This window comes from Crocuta crocuta, unplaced genomic scaffold (genome assembly GCF_008692635.1).
Source record: "Crocuta crocuta isolate KB4526 unplaced genomic scaffold, BGI_CrCroc_1.0 scaffold69-1, whole genome shotgun sequence".
NCBI classification, from domain to species: domain Eukaryota; kingdom Metazoa; phylum Chordata; class Mammalia; order Carnivora; family Hyaenidae; genus Crocuta; species Crocuta crocuta.
In genome coordinates, this window is record NW_027551577.1 from 1,680,733 (window position 1) to 1,703,914 (window position 23,182).

The window sequence follows — 23,182 nt, forward strand, 5'->3', positions numbered from 1 at the left end:
GAAAAAAACTATTTTCTTAACAAAGACTCTTTTGACTTCAGTAATGAGAAATCTGAATGGGTAAGACTAAACTGGCATCTCCTACAGGCTTCTATTTTTTAACAAAAAAATTTTTTAAAAATTAAAAAAAAATATTTATTTCTGAGAGAGACAGACAGCGTAAGCAGGGGAGAGTCAAAGAGGGGGAGATACAGAATCTGAAACAGGCTGCAGGTTCTGATCTAGCTGTCAGCACAGAGCCTGATGTGGGGCTCAAACCCACAAACCACGAGATCATGACCTGAGCCGAAGTTGGACGCTTAACTTACTGAGCCACCCAGGTGCCCCTCCTACAGCCTTCTAAACTCTCAGTAGCCCTGACACTGCTGTCAAAAGAAGCTGCAGTGACCCAAGGGCTAAGAGCTAAGGGAGTGGGAGATAAGCCTGCAGACAGAACAGAGGGCCTGCGAATCCTGTAGTGGAGGAGCTGGCACTGGAGACAGAGGAAGAGGCAAACCAGGCCAGCTTTCAGCCCTGCCTCGGATGATTTATACTCAGGACAGCACAGCTGGCACACTGCAAACAGTATGACCCTATCTGAGAAGCCCCTGCTACTTGTCTCAAGTTGTCAGGATGACTCCTGCCTTCTGCTCCACTCTATCCCTATCCCTGGCTCCCAGCACCAAGTCCTTGGCATATGGAGAAGGCTGATAAAAGTCTGAGGAACACTGAAATAGTGGCAACCATGGTCCTCTGCTACCAGTGCACTGGGTGTATTTAATCAGAAAATCAGGGTCACTTGAATGAGATCACAGGAACAAACTAGAATGGCCCTCAGCTATCTTCTGGGCCACTCCTAATAAGGGGAGGGCTCTTGCCGAAGGAGATGCACAGAGAAAAAGGCCACTTACCCAAGTGCCTGAAAAGCCGGGATTGACCTGGCCCAGTGCATGGAGAGGAAAAGCAGGCGGGAGGCTGACTCGCAGATGTAGTGCACGTTGAGGTACTCTGGCATTGGGCTGGGCATCGTGAGCTGGAGAAGAGGAGGCACAAGGCACAAGAGGTGACGGGGAGACAGGGCATGGCTTTGTCAACATGAAATGTCATGTTTCAACAACTGTGACACTTGAGTTGTGATAATGTCTAATGCTGAGGCTCCTGTGCAGACCCGTCCTTACGGAGCCTGCATCCTCTGCAGTGGGGGGCTGGCACCAACACTGCGTGGTCTCTTGCCCAGTGAACTAGGGCCTGATGGCCCTCAGAATGTGGTCAATGATGATGACCTCCCAGCTTGCTCATACAAAGACATACTTTTCAACTCTTGCCTCAACTAAATTGCTATTTGTTCTAAGGCAGCTCCATTCTGAACTAGAGGTTAAAATCTAAATTGAATCCGGGAATAGGGCTCAACTTCATAGCAACGAGCATTTGGTAGGTGGCCTCACAGTAAGAGCCAGTGAGAAGTGAGCAGAAACCCATAAGGTGGGAGGATGAGATCCCACCATCAGAATGTTCTGGCCTGGGCTCCAGAGCTCCACTGTCCAGAAGGGGCATTAATGCCTTTGATGCTGGAATCCCACAAGTGACATATTCTTGGCACTGGTGGGCAACTAGGAGCGGGGACCCAGTCTTCCTAAACGACTGGTCAGGCCTCTCTATTCAAGAACACTGGGGGAGTAGGAAGACACAGTCTGTAGCCCTAGACACTGAGGAGTGTCCTTGGGAAGTGAGGCCAGTGGAGGAGCACACTGTGGAGGGCAAGACTAACAACTCTCTTCAAGGAGACAGGAAGTATATTATCCTTAGCCGGAGAGGGCACGCAGCCAGGACCAGTGGTTAGGAATGAGGGCCGACCACGCACAGGCTGAAGCAGACAGAGGTGCCTGCCTGAGCCAATGCCAGAGCCAGGCCACCCTAGGAAAGGCAGAACAGTCCATTAAAAGCCCTCGCTGGTCAGCACGTTGTCAGCCCTTCTTGGCAAGGACGGGCCATACCTGCTTCAGCGCAAGTTACCTTGAGAGCCAAATTAGTAAAATGTGAGTGAAAATGCTTTTCAATGAGAATGCTGTTCTGGAACACCAGATCTGGATCAAAAGCCACAATATGAAAAAGAGCTCGCCACAAGATTTTAGTTTTACACTGCAGGCTGGGGAGGCTGGGGCATGTGGTTAGGCTGAAGGCACTCACCTTAAATGTGACATGAGTATCTGAAAGGAGGGGCCCTTCGACCTCAATGATGGGTGTGGACTGGTCTCTACTGATGACATGGATGCCGCCGCCTCCACTGGCATCTATTCCGTCTGCTAGGCTCGGAGGTGAGGAGCTGTCTGTGGTATTAAGTGCTTTAGCTAAGGTATCAAACGCCCTGTGAGCAAAAATGAAGTGGTCAGTGCTGTGAATCCACAGCTTTTAGGAGGAACGGAACTCTAGCTGAGATATAATCGAGAAAAACAATGCAATGGGGAAAAAGATCATTAAATTCTACCTGCTGGGGGAAGGGATGGCCACAAAGGGTTCTGTGTACAGTCTGTACATCAGTATGGGCACTAAGCTATATATTATTTATTTTCACACATAATTTCTATTTTTCACAACTACTCTCTAAGGTAGAACCCTTCCCGTTTTATAGATGTGAAAGCTGAGGCCTGGAGATGTTAATCAAATAACTCTTCTAAGACCAACCAACCACTCAGTAAATGGTGGAAACAGAATTCTATCCAACTCGAATCCCATCCTCTTTGCTATCAGACTGCAAGAGATCATGAGGACTGCGGTGCTTGTGTGGCCTACAGCTGTGCAGCTGCTGGCCTAGCAAGACAGGCAGGAGTGGCCTGTCCCACAGGAAAGGAGCAAACGCCAGAGCCTATAAAGAAGAAGCACCCTCTGCAGCCGGGTATGGATGTCCAGGGCCAGCTAATGCTATCTATTAGCTAACACCCTGATTGACTTAAGCTCTAGACTACTTGGGGAAAAAAAATATATGTGAGAAAAATAGGCTAAAACAGAAGTGGGAAGGGGATGAACTATTAATGTTTAGTCAAAAGAACCAGTAACTAATGCAAGTAACACCTGTCTACTGAAGGGTTTTCCCTGCTTCAATGGAGTCACTCCATTTCCTTTTTCATTGTTTGGAATGAAAAGGAATTTTGATTGTTTTATATCATGTAATATAAATGAGTCCCAGTTCCCAAAGTTAAATGTGAAGGAAGACAGATGTGCAGGGACACTGTGACTTTACAATCCTTGATTAAATACAGGGTGGGTGTCAAAAGGTGTCAAAATGCTGCTGCAGCAGCCCTCAAAACAGCTCTCGTCACACACTGGGGGACGGAGCCTCCACCCTCAGGGGATCTTACCGAGTAATCTCACTAGCGGACTGGTCCTCCGGCTGCATTTCCGAAGCGTCACCATTGTTAAGGGATTCACTCAAGTTGGCAAGGGAGGTTACGACATTTGCCAGTGTGCCCAGAGCTCCCTGGCTTGTTTCTGCCTGTTAAACAAAAAAGAACATTAAAGATGAACCCAAACACACAGAAAAGACTCTCAGGCCAATGAAGGCATAATGTTAATTTAAAAACAGCATTTATGGGGTATGAGCTCAACATGGCAGCAGGAGGGAGGTCTTTCTGGTGATGGAAGAGTTCTGTGCTTTGACTGTGATGGTGGTTACACAAATACACATATAATAAGGTAACAGAAAACGGAAAATTTGACCACCACCAGAATTTAAATGTTTGTGCTTCAAAAGATATTAAGAAAGTAAACGGGGTGCCTAGTGGCTCAGTTGGTGGAGTATGTGACTCCTCTCCTTGGAGTTGTGAGTTCGAGCCCAACGGTGGGTGTAGAGATTACTTAAAATAAAATCTTTAAAAAAACCCTGCCCCTTCCACACATAAAAGACAACCCACAGAATGGGAGGAAATATCTGTAAATCATACATCTTGTTAACGGTTTAGTAGCCAGAATATTTAAAGAACTCTTTCAAGTCAATAATAAAAAGATAAATGAGTCAGTTAAAAAAAATGGGCCAAGGATTTAGACATTTCTTCAAAAAGGATATACATGTTGTGATTTCTTATGAGCACTGAGTGTTATGTGGAAACTAATTTGACAATAAACTATTAAAAAAAAAAAAAAAGATATACATGTGGCCAATAAGCACATGAAAAAATGTTCAACATCACTGGAAATGCGAAATCAAAACCACAAGGAGATACCACCTCACACCCAACAAGATGATTATAATCAAAAAGACAGATAATAACAGGTGCTGGGGAGGATGTGGAGAAACTGGACCCTCATATGTTGCTGCTGGGAATGTAAAATGCTGCGGCCACTGTGGAAAAGTCTGGCACTTCCTCAAAAAGCTTAAACACAGAGTTACCATATGACCAGCAATTCCACTCTTTAGGTATAGCATAAGAAAACTGAAAAACAACGCGTACAAAAAAAACTTGCACCCAACTGTTCGTAGCATATTGTCTACTCATAATAGAAAGTAAAAACAACACAAATGTTTGTCAGCTGATGGATGCATACATAAAACGTGGCACAGCCATTCAATGACTTATTAATTGGCAATTAAAAGGAATGAAGTGCTGACACACACAACAACATGTATGAACCTTGAAAACATTATGCCAAGGGAAAGAAGCCAGTCTCTGAAGGCAAAATACTGTATGTTTCCATTTATATGAAATGTCCAGAATGGACAAAACCACAGTCAGAAAGCAGAGTGGCAGTTGGTAGGCGGAGGGGGAAGTGACTGCTTAACAGGTGCAGGGTTTCTTTTTGGGGTGATGAAAATATTCTGGAATCAGGTAGTGTTTGTACAACCTTCTGAAAGTACCAAAACCACTGCACTGTATACTAAAAGGGTGAATTTTCGGGCATGTGAATTGTATCTCAAATTAAAAAAAAAGAAGCAAGCCAGACATATTCAAATAAATCAAGATATGTATAAACAAATGTCTGTTGTGTCTGGATTACAAAAGTAAAAAACTAGAACTGTAGAAAAGATGCTAAGCAGAGAAGTGACTAATAAATCAGCAAACAAGCATATAACAATACTGTGCGGCTGCTAAACGATGTAGGCTGTCCTGAGAGAAAGACATGCTGAAGGGAAAGGAAGCTTAAGTGAAAAAAGGAAAAGCTCACTCCTCACACGCGGTATGGGTGCTATGTCCTCGATGTGATAGCATCCTGCAGCCCTGCCAGATGGACTGCTGGGAGCAACTGGATAAAGGGACGGGGACTCTGTAATACCTGTATTTACTCCAACTACAGTATTTTCAGTTTTAATCTGTCAAAGTAGGTTTAAAAAACAGATTCTGAAAATAGCTCCCTTTAGGTGCTTTGTATATATTCATGACAAACTTCCCGAGGGGTAGTTGGTGGGTGTGGTCACTTCCACACCACAGAGGAAGGAATAGGTAGGAGCACATGGCTGACTCTGCGGCTCTTTCTCTTAACTGCTACTTAAATACCACACAGTTTTTGTCTTTTCTCTTCCATCCAGTGACGATGACTACCTCATTTACTGAGTGTCACTGCATGCTGTGTGCTTTATAAAACTAACTCATTCAAGTTCCCCAGCACCTGTGTGGGGGTACTGAAAGAAGCAGAGATGTAGGAGAGAGGGCACATGGCTCCCAAGAGCGGTGCTGGGCTCCCAAGGCGGCTGACTCTGGAGTCTCCTGGTTCTCCGTCTCAGTCTCAGTCTCTGCGTGGATGGCACCACGGGACGGCAGCTGTGGAATCCCGTGGTAATCACGTTTTAAGATTATTCAGGCCTTACTTTCAGGCTTTGGGTTTCTCTCCATCCCTCTATGCATCAAGCACTGTCCTGAATGGCTACTGGGTAACAACAGCAAGCCAGGTGTGGTTCCCATGTCACATAGATCACCAGTGCCCAAAGACAGGAAGCTCAAAGCCTGGCATAAGGACCAGAGGATGCAGAGCTGCTGTTGGTGCCAGCCAGCAGTTCTCACTATTGCCTTTTCTTTCCCCAGAAAGGATGTTCCTAATGTGCTGAGTGGGCACAGCGACGTGCACATGAGCAGATGAGAAGGAAGGCTTGCAGGTAGTGTAGCTCTGGCTCTCAGGGTGGCAGCCATGCCAGCACTGTACTAGTCATTCCTTTTAGAGAAGAAAAACCGACTTCAGCCATGGCTTGCTGCCACTTCATCATTACTGGTTATACTGGGAACAACAAGACGAGAAATACAAGCAGATTCCTTGCCTGGATAAAACCCTCCTCCTAAGTTATCTTCACAGGGGTTAGCCTGCTCTCTCTCCCCTGGAATGATGAACACCTCTGCTCACAACAAGTTTAATTCTATATAGCTGATTTGCTCTTAAGTTTTACAACTGTAAGAATCCTGCCTGGTCATCTAATAAAAAGGAACAGGTGGCTGTGGATAATTAAACAGTGTGTCAACCATACTTCAATTAAAGTAAAAAAAGGGAACTAGCAGCTTCTGCCAAAGGCCATCTTAGAATAAGCAGTTATTTTCCTAGGATACCAGTAGTTTGCCAATAAGCGTACTGAGGTGGGGGGATGGGGGAGTGGTCAATTGATTTGAGAGCCACTGAATGTTCACCAAACTGAACTCTAGATCCTGACATGTTACAATGACTATAACCAGCCAGTCCCGAGTTTCTGAAAAGCCATCAACATCCCTAAAATAAATCACGGGATGGTTGCATAAGAAGTGAATTGAGATGCAGAAGGCGTGCTTTCAAGGTAGTGTCAGGAGGCCAAGAGGGTGGGTGCGCACAACTCAGGGAGGCAGTCTGCACTGCAACAGAAAGATGGAGGGTAAGGTGTAAGTAGGGGGCATCACCTTGGAATCCGTGGCCAGGAGAACCGTGCCATCCTCACGTATCAAAGGCTGTTGGATGTTCACAAGCATCCCTGGATCAAGAAGACCTGTTTGTCTATTTAAGACATAAAGAAACCCAGAGTAGCTTCCAACATTTAACGCACAGTATGATCATGCTACCCTGCCCTGTCCCTTCTCCAACTGCAAAGCTGTCGAAGTAGCAGAAAAGCTCTAAGTGGACTCAGCCACTGAGTGACTGACAATACCCCTTGTCTCTGCAATGAGATGCACACAGAGCTGGGCCTACAGCTTGGGACAGGATGAAACACAGACACATTTCTCCCCACCCCTGCCCTGCGAGCATTTGTGCTGACCACAGATGGTGACTGCTCTGTTAAATAAAGTCAACTTGATCTTCAGAATATCACCAAGAATTTCTCAACTCTAGGTCTTTCTAGGATAGAGTTTGGATTTCTTGTTTTTCCTCTCTGTTCCTCTTAAATTAAGTTCAACAGATTACAGGAAAGCAAAAAGACACAGAACTTGTGCACTTATTTAAGACTACCTGGGGACTTAGGCCTTTTGTCTACACTGCAGAAAAACTCCATCTTAAATTGAAGAGCAACTGTTTTCCTGTATGAGTAACTACAGGGCATAATCTGAGCCTGATACAGGAGAAATTCTGACCCCCATCTGAAATTAGCCATCCTCAGGCCTATCCACAGGTATGACTGGAACAGCTCCAAAAAGGGTTGGGGGGCAGGAGGCAAGACAAGGCTGAAGGCTGTGGCAGCACACAGGGAGCCAAGTAAACCCCCTTGAAGGAACAGCTCAAAGGCCGATAGCAGTGTGATCCTTTATCAAAACAGGGACTGACCTTGCTCCATCTTTATCTGCCACAAACGTGGGAGTGGCTATCAGAGGACTTCTCAGGTCCTTCCGGATATAGATTTTCTCGGTTGAAGCAGCACAATTGCTTGGTTTCTCCCGTTGTACATCAAAGGGCTTCCGTTCACTCTGTACGGCTTAAATCAAAATATAAATATTCACATTTAGAGGAAAGAGCCAAGTTATTAAAAACTACATCTTTCCAGGGGTGCCTGGGTGGCTCAGTTGGTTAAGCATCTGACTTCTGCTCAGGTCATGATCTCACGGTTTGTGCGTTTAAGCCCCGCATCGGGCTCTGTGCGGACAGCTCAGAGCCTGGAGCCCGCTGTGGATTCTCTGTCTGCCTCTCTCTCTGCCCCTCCCCTGATTATTCTCTGTCGCTCTCTGTCCCTCAAAAATAAGTAAATGTTAAAAAAATTTAAAAACAACAACACAAAAACTACATCTTTCCAGGCACCTGGGTGCCTCAGTCACTTGAACATCTGACTTTGGCTCACATCATGATCTCATGGTTTTGGGGTTCAAGCCCTGTGTCGGGCTCTGTGCTGACAGCTCAGAGCTTAGAGCCTGCTTCAGATTCTGTGTCTCCCTGTCTCTGCCCCTTCCCTGCTTTGAACTACATCATTCAAAGTTAGGGGTTTTCTTTAGTAAGTTCCTTACTACAAGGATGATAGGCTCTGGTGCTAGACACATCTAACTCCATTTTCACAGTGGACTTTTCAGCCAAAGGAGAGGAAAACTCACAGCCAAATGATGCCATGTGAAATCTAAAGAGCTAAAGAGGGTCAGCACTCCCTGCTAACACACTGAAGCATGGCATCTGTATGGCCTTGTGGAGGGCCCATCCTGAGGACTCTGGCTTTTCACTTCCTGCTGCTAACAAAAAGCATTCTCTGGAAGAAAAACACCCATCTTCAAGTCGGCCCTTAACATAAAGCTTGTCCAACGCATGTGTCAGAGGAAGCATTCCAATGTCCAACTTAAGCCTACATGGCTTCTGCAAAGTGTTCAATGGGGTGTCAGTTTTCTAGACACTAGCAGTCTCTCCCTTCAGCAATCTGGTCTAAAAGAGGTATACAGGCTAGAAAGAAATGAAGAAAATAAAATCTTTTTAAAAGGAAGAAAAGCTGAACACCAGATCCAATATGTAAGTAAGGTAAGAAGGTCCTATTTCACAGAGAGGACTCTGGCTGAGAGCAGTGACATGTCTTCCCCAGGCCCCACAGCTTCTAAGTGGCAGAGCTGGGAGTTGATACTCCACAGCCTGTGTTTACCCCACTGCACGGTGCTGCATCCCGATTTATCTGGAGGTGCTGGATCACCTGGCTGACCCAGAAGGGAAAAAAGTGGATATTTTTCTCTTAGAGTATTTTAAAGCCAGGTTCAGAAACCTCACTTTCTCTCAACTTGCTAACTCGGGTGGCTTCTTAATATTGTTACTCACATTCCATTTTCATGCCCATCTCTAAGCATTTTTTCAGCCGGCAAAACTGACAGCGGTTCCGGTGATGCTTATTGATGATGCAGTCTTGGTTGCTCCGGCAGCTGTAGGTCAGATTTTTCCTTACACTCCTTTTGAAGAAACCTTTGCAACCTTCACAACTGACGGCCCCATAGTGGCGGCCTGAAAGGAAGAACAGTGTGTGAAGCAGTTCACCAAGAGAAGAGGTGATCCACCACAGACCCCGTTTCTAAGGTAAGTCCATCAAGGTGACTGGCGCAGTGCCAGACACCAGCAGCCACAGGCCCGAACATTAAGCATGGCAGTCAGGTTCTTCCCATAATTTTCCTATACTCTTTAAAGTAGCCCTGTGCTGTCATGATGGAAAAATAGGAGCTCAGACAGGTTACGTGAAAGCTGGTAAACAGCACAACCTTAATGCTTTTAGTGCACAGGGGACCTAACATGCAGCAGGAGCTCATGGCTAACAGCTGAATCACACTGTCCACTCTTGCGCACCTGGTCCTGGCTCTGCAGACCTGGGCTTGTGACGCTATCCAGCGCTCCTGTCCTGCTGTCGGTGGCATGAAGCAAACACACGTGTGGCTTTTCTAGCACATAGGGCCCAATGTTCTTCCATTTACTCCCTCTGTGTGAGTCTTGTCCTGGGCCCTAAGCTACCCTGGGGAAGCACAGGGGCTGTGACTGTGTAGGCTCAAGGTGACAAAAGGGTACATGCCATGTGGCTCGCTTGGGTTAAGTATTCAGACCCTCCTGGAAACACAATTCTAGAAATACATTTATTACACATGGTTCTTTTTTTCTAATCTTGTTTAGCTTTTCTAACTTCTAAGGACTAATCTTTTAATGACATTAAAAAGAGCCCCCCAGCTCACTCAGTTTACCCTTCCAAATTCACCACGTGCTTCCACACACGTCACACCTCATTTGCTTTTAGCTGGGACTGACCACGAAATTCTCCTGGCTGGTCTTCTGTAACCCAATATCATAGCTACAATGCTGGAAAGAAACGCTTCATAGGATCATCACTGATGGCGGCTACTGAGCGTTTCACTGTCCTAACCTCCCGTGTGCAGAACCATTCCAAGTGTGTACTTGGAGGGTCTCAATTCTGTGGCTTTGAGAATAGTTCTAGGGGCGCCTGGGTGGCTCAGTTGGTTAAGCACCTGACTCTTAGTTTTGGCTTAGGTCATGATCTCACAATTTTGTGGGTTCAAGCCCTGCACTGGGCTCTGTGCTGGCAGAGCACAGCCTACTTGGGATTCTCTCTTTCCCTCTCTCTCTCTGCCCCTCCCCTACTTACACACACTCTCTCTCTCTAATAAACAGTAACAAAAAAAGAATAGTGCTAAGATTCTTGTGTAGATATCACTTTTCCTTCTTTGCAGTGTATTTGCTTATAAGCCTCTCTAGACTTTAGAGTGACCTCTAGTACCTGGAGGCTGTGGCACTGGAAGCCTGTGACTAGGCTGTTCCTTTGAGCCCAGAAAGAGACTGACAAATAGGGAAGCCAAGCAGATTCTGTGGCCTCTTTGTTATGTTCATGCTTCATTCATTTGTTCAAAAGTTTGTGGAATGCCTCTCCCTGCTAAACAACGAAGACAGGATATAGTGATCTATACAAAAGGGTGAAGAGGACATAGGCAGCACTGGCTTCAGAAAAAGGGCGCGATGGGCTCGGTTTCGCCCTGTTCAAGACAAGGGGTGGAAACAGAGGCAGGGCAACCTGGCAGAGCAAACGATGCCACCAGCTAGGAGGGGACTGCAGTTTCCCACCTCTGTTGATTGTTGCCTGGGCTGTCTTCCCAAAATGTTTGGTCCAGCCTTTTTTAGTTTTAAATAGGATCACAAAGTGCCCAAAGTTCCTAGGAATTCTGTTACCACAGAATAAAGTGGAACCAATCACAAAACTCAGGCCTATGCCCCTAGCACAGCTGAAAGAGTATCTTACTAAATACTTGTCTATCCTGTATCTCTTTGTCAGCACATATACTAAATACTTCTCCATCCTTCCTGCCCACCTCACCTTCTACAGCTTCCTGGCATTAGCAGGCTGAATTCTGAACTCTGGGGCCAGACATCTTCTCTAGCCTCCTTGCACTCACATCCTAACTACAGAAGCCTGAGTTCTTTCCCAAAGACACCATGGGTATGGAGAGTAAACTCGCTAGGCTCTGACTCTACCAGCTGGGATGCCCTTCTCTTCTACCCAAGATGCACACACTCAATCTCCAAGTCTCACAGAATGTGACTGCGGCTGGGGGACCTTGCCTGACCCTGGGGCTCCAGCCAGAATTGCATGCTCCCTCCTCCATTACAGCAGTTACCACACTGGGTTATAGTGAGGGGGTGACAGATGATGATGATGATGAAGAGATAGACAGGTAACACATCTTGTGAAATATCAAAGCACTGTGCTGATATTACCTAGATTAAAGAAATGATTGCTTTCTTAGTAGTATGTAAATCTATAACTAAGATTTAAAAGTCACAGAAACAGTATCTTGACTTTTCCTTCTGATCCAATAATCTGACAAATGGTTTGCTTATTTACATTACTACCCCACTAAGAAAAGTAGAGTTCATGTTTTGAAACCTACAAACCTACAGAAAATGTTCTCTCTCCCAGAATTCCCCCCCCCCAATTTGATTCATGACTCTGGACCATGATGCATACCTAATAATGTAGGGTTACGTACCAGAGGCTTTGTCGCCACAGACTACACAGTATTCTACCACCTGGGGCCGCTGGACATCAGCCTTCCCCAGCAAACGTTCCACACAAGCAGAGTCCGTGACGATCTATGATGAATTGGGAAACAAGCAAAGTGCTGATTAAAAATCAGATCACTAAAACAAAGTAATGTTTAACTATAAATTCCTAACCTTGGGTTTCTAAGCTGGGCAGAACTGGGAAAATCCCACCTGACAACTTAGCTGGATATCCAGAATGGCTCTGCTGTTCACCTAGACTATGCCCCTTCAGCTGTGGTGGTGGTGGGAGGTGGTTTGTCCAAGGTCAGGCATTGATTTTCACTGGTCTACTCTCCTATCCGGCTAGCACAACCACCCAGGATAGGGGGCCATGTGGGAAATCACACGCAGTTGCCTCAACATGAAGATACTGCAGGTCTTTCTGGCTGCTTCCCTATTCCCATGAAACAGCTTAGAAGCATGCAGAGAAGTATACTTGACAGTGAAATAATCAAGCTTTAGTAATTAAATAAGTAGGTCTCTTCCTGAGGCAGCTGGGGACCTCTGAAACCTGTTATTTCTTCTTCACTTGTACGTGACTTTTTAGGTGACAGTGTTATTTATCTGGAAGAATACTGTAACTGACACCAATATGATAAAGTGAAAAATACCTGTTATTAAATAATGTACCAACAATAACCCTTAAAATGATTTCTATATAGTAGGAATATATCATGTAGAATGCTTCTTAAAAAACACGCAACAACAGCTACCTTCTCATGAACAAGGAGTAGTCTAAATAAGCAAGGAAGAATTCTGATTTTAGATGATCAGCACGTACTCTGGGAAAGGAAGAGGCAGTATTTATAAACTGCACTATGAAGTGTCTCAAAAATACAGTTCTGAAAGCTGAACATAATTTGTGATCTGAACCCAGCTCTATCACAAGAAAAAAAATCATTTCCTTTCCTTTTTTTTCACAGGAGAAAGTCCCTCCCCGCTAAAAACACAAGGATTCTTAGCAGCATGATTCACAAGAGCCAAAAGGTAAAAGCTCCCCAAACATCCAACAACAGATAACTATATAAAGAGTGGTCTGTACGTACAGTGGAATATTATTTAGCCTTAAAAAGGAAGGTAATTCTGACACAGGCTACCACATGGATGAACCTTGAAGACATTATGCTCAGTGAAATAAGCCAACTGCAAAAGAAAAAATACTGCACTTTTTTTGCACTTATGAGGGATTCCACTTACGTTGGGTCCCTCATAAAGACAGAAAGTAGGATAGTGGTTGTCAGGGCTGGGGGAGGAGGAATGGGCAGTTAGTGTCTAATGGGGACAGAGTTTCTGCTAGGGAAGATAAAAAGAGTTCTGGAGATGGGTGGTGAGGAAGGACAGACAACAATGTGAGTATACTTAATGCCACTGAACTGGACACTTAAAAGCCATTAAGATGGTAAAATTAAGGTCATATTTTACCATAATAAAAAAAAAATTAGAAACAAAAACATGGATCCCCCCTTGACTTTCACTAAATCTGTTCCATGGTTGGCCACCATGGGACAGTGGCCTTGAGTCTGCTTGGACATTCAGCGCTTCTCAATAACCCTGCTTTCCCTCAAGCTCTTGCTCTTTTAGTTCCTGTACCGGCACTGCCACCCCTCCCCCCCATCTCACCCTGTCAGCGCAGGGAGAACCATGGCAGGGATGGAGATGGTGACTGAGGGACCCAGAGGCAGCAGTTCACAAGAGCAAGTAAGGACAGAATGAAGAGCTGGAACGAGTCCTGACGACCTGGATGACGCTGAAGTGAGAATTAGGAACCAGTGAGTCCTCTCCTGACTGTGGTCAGCCCTAGATGGTGCCCCTAAAATGTCAGGGGCCAAGAACCACCACAGTGCAACCTTACTTTAGTTAGAACGATTCTTTAGTGGCCTCAGTGTCAGCTTGCTCATGCCACTCTCCTGTGGGCCACTGATTTTTTTGGCTCTGCTTCATTCCATCTGAGCACTGCAGCTGGCTGCCCTTCTGGGCCTTGCCCCTCACTTGCTGGCTTTTGACTTTAGCCAAAGCAGCAATCCGCCATGCCCTGCAGGTTCTCGAAGGAACTTCTAGAGATGGATTTGGCCTCCAAGACTGAGGAAAGGTCAGAAGCAAGTGCAGAAACAAGTGTCTGTCAACAGGCCTCACCTGGATCCTGCCAGGGACGAGGTTGTCCGAGGTGGTGAAAATGAGCTGCTTGGCACTGGATGTCTCCGGGGAAGCCAGGATCACCTTCCCAGTTCCAGCTCCATCTGGGCTGGTCAGGATGAACTGTTGCTTGGGGGACCCGGAGGCGTCCACTGCGGTGACTATCTGGATCTTCTGTCCTGTCTGCTGGTCTGTCACAATCTACAAGACACAACATGGAGGCTGCTCTCACGGAGCATCATGCGACTTGTGTACTTGCAGGTGATGCTCAAAGCGGTGACTGCCCAATGCTGTCCTGGGGTCAATGCTGGTCCAAGATGCAGTTTCACCAGCGCATGGTGAAATGAGAAAAATAAAACACAACTGTGAGCTTTTCAGCAACCAATTACCATGAGCTAATTTTATTTTGGGATGATATCCTTCCTGTTTTTAATTAAAATGCCCTTTAGTGTGTGTGTGTGTGTGGGGGGAAGGGGAGCACTGATGAAGGTCATCAAAAGACACAAACTTCCAGTTCTAAGATAAATAAGTACTGGGGATGTAATGTACATGGTGACTGTAGCTAACTCTGCCATGTGATATATTTGGAAGTTGTTAAGAAGGTAGATCCTATGAGTTCCCATTACAAGGAATAAAGCATTTTTTCTTTCTTTTTCTGTATCTGTATGAGATGACGGATGCTAACTAAGCTTATAGTGGTCATCAGTTCATAATACATGTAAGGCAAAGCACAATGCTGTATACCTTAAACTTACAAAGTGCTGTCAGTTATAATCTGAATAAAACTGGAAACAGAAAAGCCCTTTCTTGTGTGATATGGAGATATCGATAGTAGATGATAGGTTTTTAACTAAAAATAAAATCCTTGGGGAGACTGGGTGGCTCCGTTGGTTAAGTGTCCGACTTCAGCTCAGGTCACGATCTCACAGTTCATGAGTTTGAGTCCCGCGTCCGGTTCTATGCTGACAGCTCAGAGCTTGGAGACTGCTTTGGATTCTGTGTCTCCCTCTCTCTCTGCCCCTTTCCTGCTTGCGCTCTCTCTCTTGCTCTCTCAAAAATAAACATTAAATAATAATCCTCGTCTTGGGCATAATAAACTCCAGAGAAGTCCTGACCCTGATTCCTCCAGAGGTGATTACCAGTCAGGGGGCCAGCTGTCAGAGCCTGCCTCTTCCCAGAGTCCCTGCCTTAACTGCATCAGTTATGATAAAATAGTTGCTACTGCAAGAGTGACTTCTCATTCCTGCTCATGAAATTTTCTGAAGCTGTTCTACTCTCTGTCCTGCCTTCTTCTAGGCCGAGTGCCCAGCTTGGAACACAGCCCACCTTCTCCTTGGGGACAGCAAGAGGGCTTCACAGCAAAGAGGATTCTTGGGGCTGTTGTGGCTGGGCCTTGGACAAGGGGAGATGTACTACATCTCTGGCTGGAACTCAGTTCCCTATACGGTATTTATTGCCAGGTCTGGTATCCACATCTTGATAGATGTTGCCTTGTGACACAGCATTCCAAGGTTCAGACAGCAAACTTACATAGAATCTAGCGCAACACTTTTGCCAACTATCCAATATGAAAAATCAGACAATGTTGGTTGGTTCAAAGGAAAATGACATGGGTAATAAAAGATCCAATTACTTAATATACGTTTACTGAGTGTCCACTATGTGTCAAGCACTGCTCTTGGTATTATGGATAGGGACATGAATACGGCAGAGCTCCTATCTCGCGGGGTTAACCTTCTTGAGGGGGAAACACACCATGAACACTGATATTGTAGAGTATCAGTCTCGGTAGGTGCTTTGAAGAAAACTAAAAAGCAGAGTAAATGGACAAATCATGTCAAGGGACAGGAGGCAGGGGAGCCACATTAGAAGGAAAGATCTTTCTGATGGAGTGGTGTTGAGCAAACACCTGAATGAAGCAAGAGAAGAAGCCATACAAATATGTGGCAAAGTATGTTACAGACTAAGGGCACAGCAAGTTCTAGACCAGAAAGAAGAGCAGACTGGGAACAGAAGATACAAAAACAAATCCTTAGCTGAGGGCTGGGCATGAATCCTAGCATATCATCAGCTGCAACTAAAGTGTCAAAAGATCTTTAAGGATAAAGAAGATTTAAAAGAATGAAAGGAAGTTTCTTTCATTGATACACAGGCAGATTCCTGGGGCATACATACCTAGACTTCCCTGAAAAAGTAAAACATGAGACAGAAAACTTTGTAAGAAGAATTCTCTTAAAAAACAAAACAACACAAAACAAAACCTTTCCTATCCAATGATGAACTGAAAGACTGAGGACAGACTGGCTGACACACATTTCTCTCAGCTGCCACAGAAGGTAACAAAGGTAACAAGCTGGCCTTTGGAAGGCCCTTATAACTTTGAGATCTAGGAGTCAACTGTTTGACTTCCTTTGCATGTCTATCAGAATTTACCTCCTTCCTAAACTACTTTCCCTATTAAGAAATGAGATGGTCACAGGGGTGCCTGGGTGGCTGTTGGTTAAGTGTCTGACTTTGGCTCAGGTCATGATCTCAAGGTTTGTGGGTTCGAGCATTGGGCTCTGTGCTGACAGCTCAGAGCCTGGAGCCTGCTTCAGATTCTGTCTTCCTCCCTCTCTGCTCCTCCCCCACTCATGTTCTGTCTCTCAAAAATAAAAACATTTAGGGGCACCTGGGTGGCTTAGTCGGTTAAGCGTCCGACTTTCACTTAGGTCATGATCTCGCGGTTCATGGGTTCGAGCCCCGCGTCGGGCTCTGTGCTGACTGCCAGCTCAGAGCCTGGAGCCTACTTCAGAGTCTGTGTCTCTCTCTCTCTCTCCTAGAAATAAATAAAAATATTTAAAAAAAAATAAAACAATAAAAACATTTAAAAAATAAAAAATAAAAAGAAATGAGTCATATGATTGAGAGGATCTTCAATCACCAGCTATAACCAAGGCATGGCTAGAAGTCCTTCACATGTTCAGAGGTGGAGCACTCTACATCTGAGCATACACAGTATTGGGCATGTACACTACCTTTGCTGCCATTCCACAGGCTTCCTGGTTGAGGCATGGCAGGTATGGGGCTAGGCTAGGAGTGGGAGGTAAGAGTGACTGGGTCTAGACAGGGACGATTGTTCTTGGTGGCTGTATGTAACATATCCTAAAGCTCAAATTATTCTTTCCTGTTTTCCCCCAAAGGTTCAGGGTTACAGAAGAAACCCAGGATGACCCTTATACAAACAAAGGCTTTGCTGACAAACACAAGCAGGCAGACTCCTGTTTAATGAAACTGAGGAAACATCAAATTGGGAGGATGTAGGGGCACCTAGGTGGCTCAGTTGGTTAAGCATCTGACTCTTGATCTTGGCTCAGGTCATGATCTCCTGTTTCATGAGTTCAAGCCCTGCATTAGGCTCACTGTGCAGAGCCTGTTTGGGATTCTGTCTCTCCTTCTCTCTGCCCCTTCCCCGCTTTCATTCTCTCTCTCAAAATAAATAAATAAACATAAAAAAAATTGAGAGGATGTATACAGACTTATTAAATCTTCTGTGGAGGAGTGAAGAAGTGTTGTTGGTAGAATCAACATCCTCAATAGAGATGGTTATGTCCTAACCCCCAGGACTTATAAGTGTGACCTTATTTAGAAATAGGACCTTGGCAAGTGTGATCAAGTGAAGATAAGTCCATACTGGATTAGGGTGGGCTCCAAATCCAATGACTGGTACCCTTACTACAAGGCCATGTGACAAATGGAGGCAGAGATTGGAGTGGTGCAGCTTCAAAGCAAGGAACTCCAAGGACTGCTGGGAATGATCAGAAGCTAGGAAGGCATGGACAGATGCTCCTCTGGAATCTTAAAGAGAGCATGGCCCTGGCAAGCACCTTGATTTTAGGCTTCTGTGCTTTAGAACCATGAGAAAATGAATTTCTGTTATTTGTTATGGCAGCCCTAGGAAATGAATATGAGAAGCAAACCTTATTTAATCTCTTCACTTGGAACGAATGTTTGTACTCTCTGCTTGTAAACGTAACAAATGGAGGGTGGGGAGGAACGTAAACAGGGAAGTCTTGTTTCCTGTGTGACTCTTCACGCCCTCCACAGCCTGGTTACGGAGTACTGCTACAATGCTGGTCTTGAAAAGCTGCATTTGTTTCAGTGTGACAGATATACGAGCAAATAATCTGAGCACAATGTAAATCTTGTGTCTGTTTATGCATGATTTCTCTAAGAAACTGTACACACAGAAAATGACACCCAGGTGAATTGAGCGGAGTGGAAATAGCCAGCTCTGTGCATGTGGTATCGCAGCTTTCCCTGGTTTCAGATCATCCCACTCACAATCATTCAGGAGCTACAATCCTCTCAGACCCCCTCCAGAAGGAAGCTTCAAGTATCTTTCAAGGTAAAGTGCCATATTGTAGTGTAGTCATCACGTATTTCTTAGCTATTATTTATGTGTGTGTGTGTGTGTGTGTGTATAACTGCAGTTTAAATCAAATTTATTCCTTTTTTTTTAGTGTGTCACCAACAGTTTTTAAATGTTATATCACTAATCCCATTTCTCCCCATAAGCCCCATGGTTTCTATTGCAAAATTTGGCAGTGTGGGAATTTTTAGGAATGCATACATCACATTATAGCAGAGTGAACTACATACTCTACTGGCCCAAGGCCCTCTATACTTCTACCCTAAAAGGACCTCAATGTGACCTGACTTACTGCCATTCTCTCCCATGTTATCCACTCTCTGTTCCAGCCAAGCTGGGCTCATGATTTATGCTGTAAAGAAAAACCTGCAAGTGGGGCAGCCTTTAGGGCAAAAACCAGCCAATGGATAACGTTTGCTTGATCTCCCAAAGATTAAAATATTTAAAAACTGGTTGCCAACACCTGAAGATAGAGTATTTACCATAACAATCGGATTTACAGTTCTTGTGACAAGCTGGAAGCTGGGGCCATCCTGGACCTAAGTCCCCCTGTGGTTACCAGCTGGCTGTGTGTGTGGCTGCCCCTTCAGATGGGGTCTAGGCTTTCTGGTTGGCCCTAATCCCCACCTTGCCCACCTTCCCCACTGCTACCTGGTCCTGTAAACACCAGTTTGTGATCCTGAAATAGGGCTTTGCAGCTAGAGCCGTGAATGGAATGTTCACTGTACTGCTTCCCAACTGGGTCACTGTGGAGCAGTTATACGAGCTTTCTGAGCCCCTGTTTACATATCTATAAAAAAGGATTACTTGGAAAGTGAAATGATATGTGTGTGAAAGCACTTGGTACACAGCCCAGAACATAAGAGGCCCTCGATAAAAGTATTTCCTGCTCTAAGCTCTCACATACTTCTATCCTCATTGGGAAGCCTGTCTTACCCCTTTCATTTCATCCAATCTCTTCCACTGACTACACTCATTCATTCCTCAAATGCTTACAAAGAGGGTCTACTCTATGTCAAGGGCTTTGCTAGACTGAGATGCTCTTGCTCTCACTGAGCTTTTAGTTTAGTGGAAAAGTGGCAGAAAACAAGTAAACAGACCAACCAGTGAACAATTTAAGTTTATGATAAATGTTATGAAGGTAAAGATCTGGCTGGAAGGAGTAGGAGAGAACACAGGCACTTACCCTTTTAGAAACAGAGGTCAAGGAAGGCTTCTGTGTTAAAGCAGCATTTAAAACAAGATTCAAGGCTAAGAAGGGAGTTGGACTAAGGTTTAGGGAAAAGTGTGTTACAAGTAATGGGAAATGTTCTGGCACATGGAAAGACCTAAGAGGAAGGAACTCTTTGAACTGACATCAGGCAATGAAGCGTGGCCCAGGAACATACAGGGGGAGGCAAGCTGGACTTGCTCAGAGTCAGGATTTCTTTCCACGTACAATGGGAGCCACTTAAGGATTTGAGCTTTCAAACCAAGTCTTTAGGTTTCTTCTGTTATTTTATATCTATCTTACATTATACTATTTTATACACACATATACATTTTAAAATATATAAATACATAAAATCTTGTTGGATTGCTGCAAGTCAGGGTATATTAAACATAACAGCACAATAGTAAAAATAATTAAAAGGCAAAAACCTGTTAAAAATTTTTTTGACCAATGCAAAAAGGTAAATGAATCTTTCACTTAAAAATAAATTTTAAGGGGCATCTGAATGGCTCAGTAGGTTAAGCATCGACTTTGGCTCAGGTCATGATCTCACGGCTCATGAGTTCAAGGTCCGCGTCAGGCTCTGTGCTGACAGCTCAGAGCCTGGAGCCTGCTTAAGGTTCTGTGTCTCCCTCTCTCTCTGCCTCTCCCCTGCTTGCGCTCTCTCTCTCTCTAAAAAAAATTTAAAAACGTTAAAACTAGTAAATATATATATGCGCCCCAATGTTCACTGCAGCATTATTTACAATAGCCAGCATATGGAAACAACCTAAACATCTATTGATGGATGAATGGGTAACAGAAAATGCAATAAGTACGTGTTCATGTATATATATATGTATATGTAGTTTTTTATATACAACTGAATACTATTCAGCCATAAAAAAGAATGTAATTTTGTCATTTNAAAAAAAATTAAAAAACGTTAAAACTAGTAAATATATATATGCGCCCCAATGTTCACTGCAGCATTATTTACAATAGCCAGCATATGGAAACAACCTAAACATCTATTGATGGATGAATGGGTAACAGAAAATGCAATAAGTACGTGTTCATGTATATATATATGTATATGTAGTTTTTTATATACAACTGAATACTATTCAGCCATAAAAAAGAATGTAATTTTGTCATTTGTGACAATATAGACAGACCTTGAAAGTAGTATGCTAAGTGAAATAACTCAGGCAAAGACAAATACTATATGATCTCACTTATGGAATCTTAAAAAAAAAAAAAAAAAGCAAAGCAAAGCAAAACACACACATAGACACACACAAATCAAGCTCAATGGATAGAGAGCACAGACTGGTGGTTGCCCAAAGGAGGCAGGGGTGGGCAACAGAGGTGAAAGGTACAAACTCCCACTTGTAAAATAAATCATGAGGATGTCATATATAGCATGGTGACTATAGTTAACTGAATTGCATACTAGAAAGTTGCTAAGAAAGGAAATCTTAAAAGTTTTCAACACAAGAAAAAAATTTCTAACCATGTATGGTGATCATTTCACAATCTATATCAAATCATTATGTTGTATGCCTGAAGCTAATATGATATGATAGGCCAAAAAGAAAACTACACACGGACACATCCTTGGTCCTAACAATCCTACTTTGAGGAACTGATCCTACAGAAGTATTTTCACAGGTACTAAATTAACAGGTAAAAAGTTATGCATTGCAGCATCCACGGGGCATCAAGAGAAAGAAGGAGCAGTTTCTACATGGAACTACATCCAAAAGATGTTAAGAAAAAAAAGTTGTAGAACAGTCTGGATAGAATGTCTACATGAATGAAAAATATGCTGTACATTATTTACACATGTGCTTGTGGTACATACATAGAGTGTGTCTGTGAAAGAACAAAGAGCAATACGTAACAGTGGTTACCTCATGGGAGAGAGCTGGGTGACTTGCAGAAGAGGAGCAGGGAGATATATGGTCTACTCTGTACTGTGTGTGGTGTGGTGTGATTTTGTTACAGCAATGAGTACCTGAGAGGGGCCAGGAGAGCCACAGTGAGAAAGGAGATGTCAGATGGTTGTGGGCACAAAAAGCACAGAGAACAAGTACTGGCGTTCCAGAAGGGAGGTGTAGGAATAAAGAGCTGGTAGAAGAGAGAAGTAGGGAACGGGGTGCTGTAAGGGACCAAGTAAAGATTCCAAACTCTTAAAAATATATATGAACAGAGGTGCCTGGGTGGCTCAGTTGGTTAAGTGTTTGACTTTGGCTCAGGTCATGATTTTGTGGTCCGTGAGTTCCACCACTGTGTTGGGCTCTGTGCTAACAAGTCAGAGCCTGCTTCAGATTTTGTGTCTCCCTCTCTCTGTCCTTCCCCCACTCATGCTGTCTCTCTCTCTCAAAAAATAAATAAACATTAAAATTATAAGGAAATCTGCAAACCACTGGCCTGGAAAGACTGCATTATGATGAAAACCTGGGTTTTCATTGGATGGGTTTGATTATGTCTCATTCTCAGATAAATGGGTGCTCTCCTACGGCTCTTCATACTTCCCTATCTCCTTCCACAGTCCCTATCCTAGACCTCTGTATCCTTGAAACAATAGCTTCAACTCTAGCCACAAGGCTACCTGCCCCGCTCTGAGGACTGCCACCCTTCCCACTTGGCCCCACAGTCCCTCTGCAGCCATTAGGATAACAGGATACTGACAGACACAAGTCTATGTTCCAGATCACCCTCTGCTGGCCTGCATAACTAGGCATGTTGGTCACATTATTAAAAATAGTAACATAAATTCTGGAATCAGAGAAAACAGCTATAAAGGACTTAACTGAGATAACTGGATGACATTTTAAAATATAACCTATGGATTAGATAATGGTATGTTTCAATAATAAACTCCCTGATTTTGATAGCTGTATTGTGATTATGGAAGAAAACGTCATTGTTCTTAGGAAATACATACTGAAGTATAAAGGGCAAAGAGATGTGTTATTTCTATTCTCAAATGATTCAGGAAAAAATATATATAAATTCATTCAGAATGCTAGAGCTAACAACTGGTGAATTTGGGTACATATACAGAATTTCCATGTACTATTTTCTGTGTTTGGAATTATATAAAAATTAAACTAAGAAAAATTGTACTCATTTGCGAACACTGATATTTGTTTCCTATAAGTTTGCAAGCATTATCTCACTTAATCCTTTTAAAATCCCATTCAATAGGTACTATTATTGTTGTCATTTTATAGCTACAGAGGTTCTAAAAACTTTTTTCAGAGTCACACAGCTGAGATTCTATCCAGACACAAAGCTCCTAAATGTGACCTACGTCTACCACCCTTCCTGTATAACCTTTCCCTCCTAACCTCTTCACATCTGGGTTCCAAGCATTGTTATTGTTATGAAAACATCATAGCACTTATTCTCTTCCCAGGCCTCAGAGCATCGGAAATTCATCACTGACATCAGAGCTAGAAATGAAAACTTTATCAATATCATCACCACCAACTTCAACTCATCCTATAACCTTAGTTTTCCTTAAAAAG

At 43.9% G+C, this 23,182-nt stretch overlaps 1 protein-coding gene across 2 annotated transcripts in view; it reads right to left on the reverse strand.

Moving 5' to 3' along the window:
- The window catches only part of NR2C2 (nuclear receptor subfamily 2 group C member 2), a 65,646-nt gene that overhangs the window by 4,578 nt on the left and 37,886 nt on the right, over positions 1 to 23,182 (reverse strand). For both annotated transcript variants that reach the window (XM_077751567.1, XM_077751568.1), the window contains 8 exons: positions 14,041 to 14,241; positions 11,853 to 11,955; positions 9,136 to 9,315; positions 7,681 to 7,828; positions 6,825 to 6,918; positions 3,336 to 3,469; positions 2,167 to 2,344; positions 891 to 1,012 (listed from right to left, as the gene is read on the reverse strand). In XM_077751567.1, the coding sequence (XP_077607693.1) occupies positions 891 to 1,012; positions 2,167 to 2,344; positions 3,336 to 3,469; positions 6,825 to 6,918; positions 7,681 to 7,828; positions 9,136 to 9,315; positions 11,853 to 11,955; positions 14,041 to 14,241 (1,160 nt within the window). The remainder of the gene's footprint in view (positions 1 to 890; positions 1,013 to 2,166; positions 2,345 to 3,335; positions 3,470 to 6,824; positions 6,919 to 7,680; positions 7,829 to 9,135; positions 9,316 to 11,852; positions 11,956 to 14,040; positions 14,242 to 23,182) is intronic.